Source organism: Lytechinus variegatus, chromosome 1 (genome assembly GCF_018143015.1).
Source record: "Lytechinus variegatus isolate NC3 chromosome 1, Lvar_3.0, whole genome shotgun sequence".
NCBI lineage: Eukaryota > Metazoa > Echinodermata > Echinoidea > Temnopleuroida > Toxopneustidae > Lytechinus > Lytechinus variegatus.
The window spans coordinates 22,360,681-22,376,694 of NC_054740.1; the positions used below are offsets into that span (position 1 = coordinate 22,360,681).

A 16,014-nucleotide genomic window follows, 5' to 3' on the forward strand; every position below is an offset into this window, starting at 1 on the left:
TGCAAATTTTGGTAATTCGGCTTAGTTATGATTTATCAGATATAATATAGAAATTGTTTGGTTTGTGAGAATATCAATTTGTGATAAACTATATGCATCTTCAATTTTACAGAACTTCAATCTTGTGCAAAACTGAAAATAATTTGGATAACCGGATTGATCCTGAAATCAATATTTCCAAACAATAAGTTTTGGTTATAGTGTCTTTTTGATAATTTCGTAAACACTATCTTGATATACCAAAAATAATGTACAATGTTTATACATGCATATAATAAAACTTAAAACTACACTAATGTCTTCAGTGTTCTTCTTTCTTCTCGTTCTCTTCTTTGTTTGAGAGTTTAGAGTGTTCATAATGTTCAATCTTCAAACATGAATCTCTCTGGTTTGCGAATAGTGCGTCCAGACCTCGTAGTTTGTGAGTGTGTCTGTTGAGATTGATTAGAGTTGGACATTGGTGTTCGTTGGACGTTGTCTTCCTCCGGTTGAGTTTCTGTGGAATGGTCTTCTTCGAACCTCACACGCTTTGGAGTTGGGTTGGTGGATGGAATTTCCCTCAAGTGAGATCTATTTCTCCTCAAGATTCCTCCGTTCGGCGTTGAAACTTCATAGGATCGAGGTTCTTCACAGACTTTGGATACTTTGGCTGGTATCCAAGTGTTGTCTCTTGGATGCAGAACTCTCACTGGCTGTCCTACATGCAGTGGTGGCAGATCAGAACTTGCATGTCGATCATGCACTTCCTTCATTTTGTCTTGCCTATTCAAGAGAAACTCGGTGGTAGCAGAATCTCTCGAAAGATAGTGACTTGGCAATGTGGTTCGGATGGGTCTTCCAAACAATATCTCTGCTGGTGATCTCAAGTTATTGTCAACTGGTGTTGCTCTCAGGTGCATCATGGCTAGTTGACTGTCTTGGCTAGTTTGAGAACACTTTGTCAACAGATTCTTGATTGTACGAACCATTCTCTCAGCTAATCCGTTGGATCTTGGATAGTGCGGTGAAGAAGTGATGTGCTTGATATTCCACTTCTTGCACATGTCTTGGAATGGTTTCCCGACAAATTGTGGACAGTTGTCGGACACAATCTCTTCTGGTGGACCGAACAGACTGAAGATTCCCGTCATCTCTCTTGCTATAGCTGCACTGGATGTATCGGTTAGCTTAGCAATGATCGGATATTTGGAATAGTAATCAGTAACGAGTAGATACTCTTGTCTGTTGAGCATGAACAAGTTGGTTCAGAGTCTGGTCCATGGTGCTGGTGGTACATCATGGGGATGCAGTGGCTCTTTCTGCTGTCTTGCTTGGTGTTTCTGGCATGTTTCACACTGCTTTATCAACTGATCAATGTCCTTGTTGATGTTTGGCCAGAACACTGTCTCACGAGCAAGTCGCCTCGTGCTTTCAATTCCCATGTGTCCTAGATGAAGCTGTCTAAGGATGTCATTCCTTAGTGTCTTCGGTATGATGACTTGACTTCCCTTGAAGAGTACTCTGTGTGATACTCCGATTTCATCTCTGTAAGACCAAAATTGACGAAGGGATGTCGGCAATTCTTGGATGGTCTCAGGCCATCCCTGAGTGACTATTTGCCATAGTGATCTCAGAACAGGATCATTAGCCGTTTCTCTCTGAAGCTCTGTTCTCTTGTGTTGTCCGAAGTATATCAAGCCAATCTGGTGTGAATCTTCGGCTTCAGAGCAGATGGATTCCACTCTGACATCTAGCGGAACATCGCGTGCTTCCTTGGGATTAGGAAGTCGGCTCAAGGTATCGGAAATAATCATGTCTTTTCCTGGTCGATACTTGACTTGACATCGGTATCCTTGGACTTTGATAAGCAATCTCTGTAGACGTGGTGGTGCACTTCTAAGAGGTTTCTTCCATATCATCTCCAATGGTCTGTGGTCTGTTATGACGGTGAATTCCTTCCCGAACAGATATGTATGGAAGCGGTTGATACCAAACACTAGGGCTAAGGTTTCCCTCTCTATGTTGGAATAGTTGGATTGTGCAGTAGAAAGACTTTTGGATGCAAATGCAACTGGTTTGCCTTGCTGGAGCAGGCATGCTCCTAGCCCTTTCATCGATGCATCTACCTCAAGAGTTGTCTCTTTCTTTGGGTCATAGAATTGTAGACATGCACCTGATGATACTGCACTTTTCAGGCTGTTCAAGGAATGTTCATGATCATCGTCCCAGATGAATGGTACTTCCTTGTGTAGAAGTTCTCGAAGTGGCGCTGACTTCTCTGAGAAGTTAGGAATGTATGCTGCTAGGTATGTGAATAATCCTAAGCATCTCTGAACATCTTCTTTGTCCTTGGGTGATGGCATTGATGTGATAGCTTCTACCTTGCTCGGATCTGGGTAGATACCTGATCTAGTGTACTTGGAACCAAAGAAGTTGATGGCTTCCTTCTTGATAGTACATTTGGAGCTGTTGAACACTAAGCCTTCTTGCTTTGCCATCTCCATGAGTAGGTAGAGATTCCTATCGTGTTCCTCCTCTGTTCTTCCTATGATCACTATGTCATCTGCGATGCATATGCAGCCTGGCACATTTTGGACAATCCTATCCATATGCTGCTGGAAGATATCCTGACTAGTACATAACCCAAATGGTAGTCTTTGGAAGCAGTACCTTCCAAATGGTGTACGGAATGTGGTGAGATCCTGGCACTCCTCCGCTAGGTGAACCGACCAGTAACCAGCCTTCGCGTCTAACTTAGAGAAGTACTGAGCTCCTGCGAAGACAGGTTGGACCTCTTCCAAGGTTGGTACCTTGTGCGGGCATCTCTTCAAGGCATCATTTAACCTCCTGGGGTCAAGACAAATTCTGATGGATCCATCTTTCTTCACAACAGTGGTCATGGAGCTGCACCAATCGGTGTGGTACTCAATTTTTCTGATGACTCCTTGCTGCTCCATATTGTCCAGTTCCACCTTGATTTTGTCTTTCAAGTGTACGCTGCACTTGCGGGGTGCGTCTATGGTAGGTTCAGCATCATCCTTGACATGAAGCATTGCCTTCCCTCGGAAACTACCAATAGCGTCAAACTGATTCGGATATGCTTGTTTGAGATCCCTTACACTTGTGATAGGTGTTTGCTGAGGATTGGGTGTAGGTGTTTTGTCCTGCATTGAGTGAATTGTGATAATTCCAAGGTCAGTGCAACCTAACAACCCTAGGATCGCTGGACCATTGACATCTGCTACATAGAATGTATGTGTTGACCATTTTGTACTGTTGTATCTACACTTTATGTCTAGTGTACCCTTACATGGAATTTGTGTTTCTAAGCTATAAGTTTTATTGTTGTTTGTTTCACTACTGATTCCCACTTTGGACCGTATATTGCTTTGGCGGTACGTACTGTGATAGTGTTAGCACTTGCCCCCGTGTCCACTTTTAGGTATAGCTTATGTTGACCTACTCTCTGTGGGCATATTATGTCAATGTTAGCAAATGCTACAGTACCTTCTGGATTTACAACTGTGTGTGGTCCATTAGTGTGTATGGTGTCAAATTGTGCTACGTTGAATGGACTATCTGTAGATTGATAATGATCATGATCTGTGGTAGTATCATGTGTTATGTCCATTTCGCTTATTGGTTTACTCTTTCGACTTTTCGAGTTTATCGTGATTTGTTTTGTTTTGGTTTACGATCATCAGATACCGTGTCGGATCTTCGTTCATCTGATCTACGATTCTGTTTACGACTACGATCATTTTTCGATTTCCGACAGAATTTGGCCCAATGGCCCTTGGTGCCACAGGCACGGCACTCGTCGTCATACGCAGGGCACTGACGAGGTTTGTGGAAACGTCCGCAGTTACCACATGCTTTTCGTCCCTGGTTACGCTTGAACGAATCGATATTCTGTTTAGGGTCTAGTGTCTCAAGACATTGTCGGCTCGCAGCAACTGCCTCGTATTTACGAGCTTCTACCAAAATTTGTTCGACCTTGTAACCTTTCGGTTGATCTAGCAATGACTTTTGGAATTCGAGACTTGGAGTTGACGCAATCACTAGCTCCATGATTCGCTCATTTAACTCAGCTTCCTCGAAATCGCAATTTTTGGCTTTGTCCCTACACCTGGTAACGAATTCATCGATCGTTTCATCTGGTTTCTGCCTGTACCGCATTAGCTCTAAGCGGTGTATGCGAAAATTGATATTGACCTTTAACTGTGCCTCTAATAGTCTCCATAGCTCTTGCGGTTTTTCTTTATCGGTCTCTGATAGCCCCGATGCATTAATTCAACGCAAGCCTTCATTGCCTACAGCAATCTTGATTTTTATAGCCACTTTTCTCTGATCAGTTATGTCTTGGTCTGCTAGAATCAGCTCCATTCTTTGTCTGAAAAGCTGGAACTCTTCGGGTAGGTCTGTTGCCTCCCAGTTCATTTCTGGATATTTTCCACTACTCATTGTGTATGTTCGCTGTACGTATTAGGTACTTAAATGGATGAGTGTAGATATTAATGTCTGTTTATATCCACGTGTGAACGCTCCTTACAGTCACAGGTCGACTGGTGATGATACCTGTAACGCACTCACAGCCCTGTGTGAATGTCATTAGGTGTTTCATGCAGTGAAAATGCTGGTCACTCCCACTCACTTCTCACACTCCAGATTTACAATTAATATTAGGAAAATAATAATTCATTGTTCACACTCCAGTCCAGAAAATTAAGTAATTTAGGTTTTATCAACTTTTAGTGCATGTTGATCTTATGATGCAGACCTCTGTGCCAGTGATCGAACACAGTTATAACTTATTCAGGCTAAATTTGATTGTTTACAGTTACCGTTAGCATCTCGCTCCTTCTCTTCTCACAGCACTGTGTGATTTGCTGTGACAGTGCATTGGGTATGCACAGTACGGTACAGCACAGTAGCGATGCGATAGCCGGGGCGAGCGGGCACCCGTTGGGTTAGTAAGTAGGTTATGAAGCATGCGAATTTCGGTAAAAAGACATGCAGTTTACTTCCCAACACTACAGCTGGTTACTTGATCCTTGTCATTTCAAAGCCAATCACTGGTTTCAGCTGCCACCATGATCCAATACAAAGGACTCTGGTGGAGACTTTGGTATGAACGTATATACAGGTTTATTATACAGGCCAGCTAGGCAGGTCAATCAACGGGCATGGTATCCATGTTGCGGGAGGTGTATGGAGTGCTTAGATATCCATACTGATATCGTAACACTCACCACCACGGCCTGTGGTGGTAAAATTGAGACAAGGGGATTACCTGGCCAAGATGGGTTGATCGGGTTTGGAAATGTTGTTGAGATTTTTCAAATGAAAAATGGGGTATGGGACCGCAGTTTGCAGTCTGAACTGCGGTCTTTCTGCAAACGGGGGTTTGACGTAATGATCCACTCGTCAATGTAAATGCCCCCCCCCCAGGAGAACTAACCCTGACGCATCTCTCACAACTCTGCATTCAAATATTCCTATATTGTCTGAGGGAGGGTGATAGATACCTAACAAAATCAATACATGAGAAAGATACCTTTGTCTCATGGTCATCTTTTTGGTGTTATTAACTGAGGTCTGATACTGAACACATCTAGGCTTGAGATCTGTACCAAACTTGATATAGGCTCCTCGATTACTCCCTTCTTCATAGTAATTAGAGGCTGAAAATACCGTCAAGACCTGTAAAATATTAATTGATTATTACTTATTATCCTCATACATTAATCATTTAGAAAACCAAACAGCCATATCATATTCAATGAAAGATTAATCATTACAGTTAATAACGTCATCACTATTCACTTTGTAGTGATCATTCTCTACATCATTATCACTATCTTCACCCTTACAACTATCATTACTTCATGTATCATCAACATCACCATTTACCATCATCACAACTACCATCACCATTATCATTAACATCATCATCATCATCATCAAAACCACCACCACCACCACCATACTCTTCATCACTGCCATTATCATCATCATCATCATCAGGATCATCATCATCATCATCATCAGGATCATCATCATCATCATTAATAACCATTTATCATCATCACCATCATCTATCATCATTTATCATTATCATCATCATCATCATCATCATCATCATCATAAATCATCATCATCACCATCATCATCATCATCATTAATAACCATTTATCATCATCACCATCATCTATCATCATTTATCATCATCATCATCACCATCATCATCATCATCATCATCATTTTTCATCATCATTTTTGATCATCATCATCATCATCATCATTTATCGCATAATTATGTTACCTTTTCTCCATGTGTGTATTCATATCCATCTGGTTTGCATTCATGTGATCTAATGAGCAGATCAATTCCATGTTTAGCTAACACCTTTTTGGTTACATCGGGACCAAAGTAGCTCCCTCCTCCTCGGAATGTGTTTGGTTGGCATCCATCTTGACTCCTTGGATCACTCCAGAGTATGTCTAATATCTAGATAGATTAATAGATATACTGAAAAAATTTATTTATGTAAACAAAGAAAAACTATAAAACATTACTCATACTCCCTAGTTGCTACAATATGAATGATATATCATGTACCTCCACTTCCAGTTCTCTTGTTAAACCAAAGGTTTCTAAAACCTGAGAGGAAAGATCCTTTCATCATCTCAGTTATGGAACAGCCTTCCTGAAGACATTAAAACATTAAAAATTGGAAACTTTCAAAATACACTTGAAAAATTTCTGTTCAATTCTTTCCAATTTCTTTTAAAATTTCTTGGAAAGTGCCTTGAGTACTCTACAGAGCGGATTTGGAACGAGATAAGTTCAATCTATTATTGTTATATTTTTATTTTATTTTATTTCATTCCAGGTAGACATTATACTCATAACAATAGTCAATTTCAGCACATTGAAAATAATCATCATAAAATATCCAACATACAATATCAACGTGAAAAAAAAACAAACACACAAAAGAAGGAAAGAACACCAGCTAATACCTGGGAATTGTAGAAAGAAATCATGTTTTCTGTAAAAAAATCACCTCATTAGCTGGTGCTAAAAAGAACACTAACATTAAAATACAGTTCAACAAATGAAATTAAAATGACATTTGAAGACATGATTCGCAAATACAGGTTTTAAAGAAAGAGAGTAATGGAGAGAGATAGAAAAATAAGAAAGATAAAGAAAGAGACAGAAAAAAGAGAGAAAAAAGAAAGAAAGAGAGAGAAAGGGAAAAAAAGAAATGGAGAGAGGAAGAAAACAATAGAAAAAAAAAGAAAACAAAAAATGGATAAAAGTGAAAAAGAACAAATGGTGAAGGCTGAGTAAGAAGAGAGGGTGAGAATTTGAATGGAAAAGAGAGAAATAGAATTAGTATGTAGAAGGGGGTGGGGTGGCAGAATCACTGATACACATTTTTTTTTTACAAATAACATATATTTGTATAAAAATAATCAAAATCCACTAAAAAAATGAGAATCTATGTCTTACTGCGTACAAGAGTATAGACAATTGAAGTATTGAAATACCTTCATGTTACTTGTAAAAGTATGGAAAATGTTTTATTATCATGCTAACAAATACTCTACAGCACAGAATACTATTAGAAAAAAAAACTAACCTGTCTCCACTCTGATAGATCAATCTTAGCACTCAAATCTTCTTCTTCTCCTGTCAATTCATCGGCTCCTTCTTTCAGTGGTGGTTTCAATACAGACAGATACTGTCATTACATTCAGATTAGTTAGAGAACAGAAAAATAAAAGGAAAATTATTATGCCTTCAGTAAACCACCGCACTAAGCCCCTCTTTCAAAAAGTTGGTTTGCCTTAACCCAAGTGACCCTACTCAAACTTGCCAACTTTTGTTTTTTTATTCAAATTTGAGGAAAAATATGTACCTATGCATCCTTATTTTCATTAATTTGCCTACATCATTTCTTCTTTCCCCTATACTTTTAGCTGGCAAACAACACATTAAAAAAATGTCTGTATACAATATTGAACATACTATGAGCAGAGGACTCAAGTGGCTCGCCAGAACCTTCGATCTCAATTTGACGTGTTTTAAGATGAGACATCGCCACATTCACAACCTAAAAAAAGTAAAAATAACCCCCCCCCAAACAATTGACCAACATATTTTTTTCCTCTCTGTTACAACAATTATTTTTTTTCAGGTGTAGTGCTTATTGGAATAAAAACACAATTATGAAATATGAAGGTTAACATTTCAACAGCTTGACAGAAAGTATGGTAATCAGAACCTTATCGATGAATTAATTGAAAGCATACACATAACAGTGTACTTATGCTACACTAGCTTGATCATAGGTAAAGTATTATGACTGGTCAAGGTTGTAGAGTGATTTCAATGAGAATCAAATCAAAATTAAAAAATCAGACAACTGGATAGGTAAAGTTGGAACAATATTTGCTAAAATAAGAAAATCCACCCCCTGTAAAAAAACCATATAAGCCTAAAAATGTTTTGGAATGATATCTATAAACTATGACTAACTAAGACTAACCTTATGTCTTCTAAGGATGCCTTAAAACTGACTATTGTTGACTATACCTACATGTGTAAACTGACTAAAACCTGTATCGAAATGATACCTATAAACTGACAGTAATTATGATAATCCGCTTTAGGCTTGTTTCTTGGGAAGTTACATGTACCTTTAAATTCAATTCGATTCATTTATTTATTCAACCATCAAAAGGATAAAAACAGTACAATATACAGTATTAACAAAGTATCAGAAAAAACAAACAAACAAATAGATGGTTCAGAGACCCTGGACAAGCGATGCTTATAAAAGGGGTCACCATGATACATTAATACATTACAAATAACAAAATTAAAAATCTTAGATCAAAATTAAGTGAAGCACACTGCAGCAAAAAAGAAAAGAAAAAAAAGGATGGGGTTAAGGGGGGGGAAGAAGCACTAATGTAAGATATGAGATTTCATGCACTACATGCAGACTGACTGACTAACCTTATTGATTTTTTGAATGATACCCATTATTATGACCAATCTTGTGCCTTTGATCAATACCTACAAACTGACTAAGACTAACCTTGTGTCTTGCGATTATACCTTAAACTGACCATGACTAATCTTGTGCCTTGGATAAATACCTACAAACTGACCATTACTAACCTTGTGTCTTGTTGGAATGATACCTATAAAGTGACTATGACTACCCTTGTGTCTTGTGGTGATACCTTCAGACTGATGACTAACCTTGTGCCTTGGATTAATACCTACAAACTTACTAAGACTAACCTTGTGTCTTGTGATGATACCTTGAAACTGACCATGACTGATCTTATGCCTTGGATAAATACCTACAAACTGACCATGACTAACCTTGTGTCTTGTTGGAATGATACCTATAAAGTGACTATGACTACCCTTTTGTCATGTGATGATACTTTTAAACTGACTATGACTAACTTTGTGCCCTGGATTAATACCTAAAAACTGACCATGACTAGCCTTATGTCTTGTGGGAATGATACCTATTAAGTGACTGACTACCCCTGTGTCTTGTGATACCTGTAAACTGACTATGACTAACCTTGTGCCTTGGATTAATACCTACAAACTGACTATGACTAGCCTTATGTCTTGTTGGAATGATACCTATAAAGTGACTGACTACCCATGTGTCTTGAGATGTTACCTTCAAACTGACTATGCCTAACCATGTGCGTTGGATTATTACCTACAAGCTGACTATGACTAACCTTATGTCTTGGCATATTATCCAGGAATGTGAGATCAGTCTTATCTGAGATACCTCCATGACATATCAGAATCTTGCTATCAATCAATGTTGCTAACGGTAACCAAGCAAACAAATCCTGAAACTGACCAATTATCTTCTGTGCATGTGATCTCTGGAAAAAAATTGATATATTAGAATTTGGTGACACAACTAAAATACTTTAACATCTCTGAAAGAAATTGAAATATTTTCAATATAAGTTTGATTATTTTTTCCATTTTCATCTTAACCCAAAATATGTGAATATTCAGCAGAGCCTGACCTTTATGACTTTTCTTTGATGTAACTGCATATACAAATTCACTCTTCACCAGACCTCCTGACATTTCAACAAAGAAAATCCTTAAAAGATTGCAACTGTACGAATTGGAATTAATCTGCTCATAAGATCACATGAATGCATACCAGATGGATAAGAATACACACATGGAGAAAAGGTAACATATGAGATGATAAACATTAGTAAATTAATAGTTATCAAATAAATGATATAAAACAACCTTTACAAAGAAGATTTTTCAAACAAACTTTCGCAAAATATACTCTCTATTTTTTGTAACCAACAAATAATTACATAAAATATTCCATATCTTTTTTGGTTGTTTCTAAACTTTTAAACACTAAGAAAACTTTCTTTGGATAAAACGCATCCTATTTTCAAGATAATAATGGGGGGAAAAGAATGCATTTATTAACCGGGAAATACAGTACATGTATATTATTCAATAATCTTACTTTTCAAAAAATAAAAGGACAACGGCAGAAAATCCTAATAATTAAAAAAACAAACAAAAGGGTTGGGAGGTCTGCTCCACTGTAATGTAACCCTTTTCATAACAAAAAGATTTTTTTAGCAGGAACACTCCTTCCAACATTTTTTATATAACAAGTGGAGCACATCTGGCAGTCTCACCTGCATAACACAATTCAATATAGCAGCAGTGCTGACTTTGAAAATGACTATAAAATAATTATTCACAAAAAGACACCATTCATATAATATGCTACTACATTGACCTTAAATGACACATTTGACCTTGATCAAGTGACCTACGATTTGTGCAAGATAAGCAATGATACTAAATTACCCCTATGTCCACATTTATACACTTTCAATGTAATATGGCAATTCAACAATTACCTACAACATGGCCACATTTCATTGACCTTATGACCTTGGTCATGTGACCTGAAATTTGCACAAGATGTATAGTGATACTTGATTACTCTTATGTCCAAGTTTTGTGAACTAGATACATAAACTTTAAAAGTTATGATGGTATTTCAACAAATACCCTCAATATGACCAAAGTTAATTGACCCTAAATGATTTTTGACCTTAGTCATGTGACCAGAATCTCGCACAGAATGTTCAGCGATACTTGATTACTTTTATGTCTAAGTTTTATGAACCAGATCTGTGAACTTTTAAAGTTATGATGACAATTCAAACACTTAACCTTAGGTTAAGATTTCGATATTGATTCCTCCAACATGGTCTAAGTTCATTGACCCTAAATGACCCTGACCTTGGTCATGTGAACTAAAACCAAGGCAAGATGTTTAGTAATACTTAAAGGACAAGTCCACCCCAACAAAACTTGATTTGAATAAAAAGAGAAAAATTCAACAAGCATAAAACTGAAAATTTCATCAAAGTCGGATGTAAAATAAGAAAGTTATGGCATTTAAAGTTTCGCTTATTTTCAACAAAATAGTTATATGAACGAGCCATTTACATCCAAATGAGAGAGTTGATGACATCACTCACTCACTATTTCTTTTGTATTTTATTATCTAAAATATGAAATATTGTTATTTTCTCATCACTGTCATGTGAAATGAAGTTTCATTCCTCCCTGAACACATGGAATTCCATTATTTAAACATTTTGTGCTTCAGGCATGGAGGTCCTAATCGTCAAATTCGTAAAAATTTAAATATTGTATAATTCAAACAATAAAAAACAAAAGAAATAGTGAGCGAGTGACATCATCGACTCTCTCATTTGGATGTAACTGGCTCATTCATATAACTATTTTGTTGAAAATAAGCGAAACTTTGAAATGTCATAACTTTCTTATTTTACATCCGATTTTGATGAAATTTTCAGCATTGCGCTTGTCTGATTTTTCTATATTGATTCAAATCAACATTTTTCTGAGGTGGACTTGACCTTTAATTACCATTATCTCCAAGTTTCATGAACTAGGTCTATATACTTTCTAAGTTATTATGTCATTTCAAAAACTTAACCTCAGGTTAAAATTTGATGTTGACGCAGTCGCCGCAGCACCTATAGTTTAGCTCTGCTATGCAGGCGAGACAAAATAAACATCACACACTCCCTCACCTTGGCACCATATTTAGATTGCACTTCCTTTAAGAAACCATATCTAAAAAAGAAAATAGAAAAAACAGAAAATATAAAATTAGTATACAGCAAACATTGTGAATTTTCATTTCATATATCATAGTATGCAGATCTTCGAAACATTGTATTAAGTGCTATACAAATTTTGCATATTATTATTATCAACCTGAAAAGGACTGGGCTATTTTTAGGGATGTATTGAGGACAGGGGGGGAGGCATAAAGTCCCCCCCTTCTGATCTTAGATGCCATTCTTCTGAACTATGGCACGCACATTCTTTAGTGGAGCGTTGTGGCCCATTGGATTAGAAACAGAGGATTGTGGGTTCAAATCCTAGCCATGGCGTAAATTCCTTCAGCAAGAAACTGATCCAAAATGTGCTGCACTCAACTCAGGTGAGGTAAATGGGTACAGGTAGGAAGTAATTCCTTAAGAAGCTGTGAGTGTTCTGAACGTCTAGCTTAGCCGGGTAATATAAGAGCACCTTGAGCACCTAACAAGTTGGATTTGTGCGCAATATAAATACCTTATATTATTATTATTATTATCATTTAAAACATAAACTACAAGGCAGTATAAATTACCTGAGATTAAGAATGTAGTCCTCATGATTGCCTCTATTAAGGTAGACCTCATTAGGAAAGAGGAGGAAGAATGAGAAGAGAATAAGAGCTATCTCTACTGAATGCATTCCTCTATCCACATAGTCTCCATTGAAGATATAAGGGTTCTCGGCAGATGGTAAACCATTCTGTAAGAGGAAACAAGAATAAAGATATAAGGGTTCTTAGCAGATGGTAAATCAATCTGTAAGAGATATCAAGATTAAAGATATAAGGGTTCTCAGCTGAAGGTAAACCATTTTGTAAGAAAAAACATGATTAACGGTATAAGGGTACTTTACAAGGGTACTTAGCTGATGGTAAACATTTTCAATTAGATTCAACAGCAATTATCTTTCACATTTTCTCAACAATATTTCATTCATGATGGTCATTTAATGACAGAATAAGGTAGAAATTAAACTGAGTATACAACAGTTACTACAGTAACGATACCACTATTAACAGTGCTTTGCAACTAATAAATTATAAGGATAAGTTATTGCTCATATCGTCAACCAATGTCAATAAGGTTCTCTACATGGCCTTGGTACCATATTGGCATAAACATTAAAACTATGAACAGCAAATAAATAAATGGAGAAATTTAGACAGTGTTTTAAATGTGTAAGAACTGTCTTTACCACAAAGTAAAAACTTTGAATGACAAGGACACATCGTCGGCTTCCCGCAAGAAAGGATTTATCAACATTTTCTTTTAAAAAGGATATTTTTTTTATTGCTGAAATGGAAAAAGCATGTCATGAATTTTCTTCTGGTACGATTCTCAAACCTAAATGTGGTGTCAATATGACGTAATAACTAGCAAAAACGTTCCAAAGTGCTTGACGCACATACACTTGTCCTTTTTCTGGTAAGTGGATCGAGTATTTTGTTCCCGGAATAAAGACAGTACAGCGTTCAATGGGCTTACGCACATAGATTGATTTGCGCAAGCGACCCTTCCCTGAAAACTGTTTTGCGCATTTGCGTTAGAAACTTTTTGCGAGAACTTGATCAGTGAATCGCATATTTTTCTTCCCGAAAAAGGGCGTACGGTATTTATTCTTAAGATTAGAAAGGATTTAGAGTGTTTTAAATAAAATCACAAAATATAAATTAAGAAAAATCTTGCTTTGTCAGAATGTGTGAGAATTAGAACAGAATATAATACACTAATTGCTAAAAGTAAAAAAATAAGGTCAAAACATAATTTGTGCTTTTTTGCAAATAATTTCCTTCATGTGGGAAGCCGATGATATTATTTTCATGAAATACACAATTTGATAAGTACTTTCAGTGTCTGTTTGTAATTAACAAACAACCTCACATAAAATGCACAGTCAGTGATATATGGTAGTAATGTAATAATAGTGTTAGGATAGTGCCTCTAGAGTACAATAAAAGGCTACAGTGTGCAAAGCATTGTGTCATGTTGATATTAAATCATGCTATGATGCCACCATGCTCAATTAAAGCCTACATGTATGTGTACCAAAAACAAATCAAATTGTTTTGTTCTGTAACCATGTCAACTAAAAACCAATTTCACTCTGCTTCATTGCATTGATCTGGCTCTTATATTTCTCTCCCATGACATGGCTGCTCTCCCTCTCTGTTTCTTCTCCCCTCATCTCTCTATTATTATGTCTGCATTTGATGATAAAAGATGTATATCATTAGGTTGGTAACTATCCTCTTTCTTTCTCTCTCTCTCTCCCTGCAACTCTTCAATTATTCACCTTTTTTTCAAATACTGTCCCTAGCCATAAACAAAACTGAGCTTTCCTTCTTGAATTTCAACCAATCCACTCTTTCCATTGTATAAAAATTACCTAATAGGTGATTTCAAGTTCGGTGTAGAGAGCGCGAAAAGGCTGCTGAACAGAGCTGGGTTCAGAGGAGCGATAATGATCGCACTATCGATAGCCAATGACGTCACGCCTCCGCACTGCGCTGCAATATGTTCTCAACTCTATGCAAGAACTTCTTGATGACGATAGTGGAATCAGGGAGAAATTACAGTAAAATCTCATCGTACAGAATGCAAAGGCTAAAATCACTTCAAGAATCCGAACGAGTAAAGATTATTGTCCATTGAAATGTTTAAGGCTCTAATGATTTACACTCATCTTAACTGTAAAAGCTCATTTTACGGGGATGTTTCATCCTGTTTGCCGTCTGTTTGTGGGCTTCAAATCATCAACACCAACACCGAACTTGAAATCACAATTTTCCTAATCTTTGGGGTTCGGTGTTGGTGAATGGGGAAATTGCACGTACATAGATCGTCAACACCAGCTGTGAAGCTCGGTTCAGCAGACGATATTCAACACCAGCACTGAACACGAACTGCCGGAAATATGTCATATTTTCCGAGGTAAATCCCAACACCAGCATCATTTCAAGTCCAGTGTTGTGGCTGGTGTTGGTACATCACCAACACCAGATTTCAACACCATACCTGAAATCGCCAAATGACAACATTCATCCTCTCCAATTCTTTTCTTTCTTACTACTTTTTGTGTTCAAATATCATTTATTCTCTCCATCTCATCCAGTAGCAGACCTTAGATTTAAAAATCAGTGAGGGGTAAAATTTTTTCTTTTGTTAAAGGGGAAGCTCACCCTGACAAAAAGTTTATTGTAAAAACAGCAGAAAAAATAATAAAAAATATTGCCGAAGGTTTGAGAAAAATTCATCAAATAATTAAGAAGTTGTTAGAATTTCAATTATTTGATTTGTGACGTCATATGCGAGCAGTATTCCTTCATAGCGAATAGTAAAAAAATCAATGAAATGTCATTTTCTCAGAAAATTGAAAATGGTTTTCACTGGAACTTTTGTATATCAATAGACAAATCATTTCACACCTGATCATGAAAAGAAGACAAAATTAAGTCATCAGGAACCATACAAAATTTGAAATTCATACATTTTATATTACATAACACATTGGGCAGCTGCTCGTTTATGACGTCACAAATCCAAAATTTTGAACTCTAATAACTTTCTTACTCTTTAACGGATTTTCCTCAAACTTTCACCAATATTTTTGACTATTATTTTGCTATTTTTACAACAAAGTTTTCTTCAGGGTGAACTTCCCCTTTAAATAAATTGTTCACACGAAAAAAACAAAAAAGGTTATCACTACAAATAAGGGTATAGTTTCCTTACCAAAAATCTCCCCTCCCATTGTAGAAAAAAGCCTTCCCTTTCACTATT

The 16,014-nt window shown here is 36.9% G+C and overlaps 1 protein-coding gene across 2 annotated transcripts in view; it reads right to left on the minus strand.

Annotated features, from left to right (window-relative positions):
• The window catches only part of LOC121409406 (serine/threonine-protein phosphatase with EF-hands 2-like), a 78,652-nt gene that overhangs the window by 7,658 nt on the left and 54,980 nt on the right, over window positions 1–16,014 (minus strand). For both annotated transcript variants that reach the window (XM_041601347.1, XM_041601353.1), the window contains 6 exons: window positions 12,768–12,934; window positions 12,163–12,205; window positions 9,769–9,921; window positions 7,632–7,733; window positions 6,305–6,490; window positions 5,537–5,682 (listed from right to left, as the gene is read on the minus strand). In XM_041601347.1, the coding sequence (XP_041457281.1) occupies window positions 5,537–5,682; window positions 6,305–6,490; window positions 7,632–7,733; window positions 9,769–9,921; window positions 12,163–12,205; window positions 12,768–12,934 (797 nt within the window). The remainder of the gene's footprint in view (window positions 1–5,536; window positions 5,683–6,304; window positions 6,491–7,631; window positions 7,734–9,768; window positions 9,922–12,162; window positions 12,206–12,767; window positions 12,935–16,014) is intronic.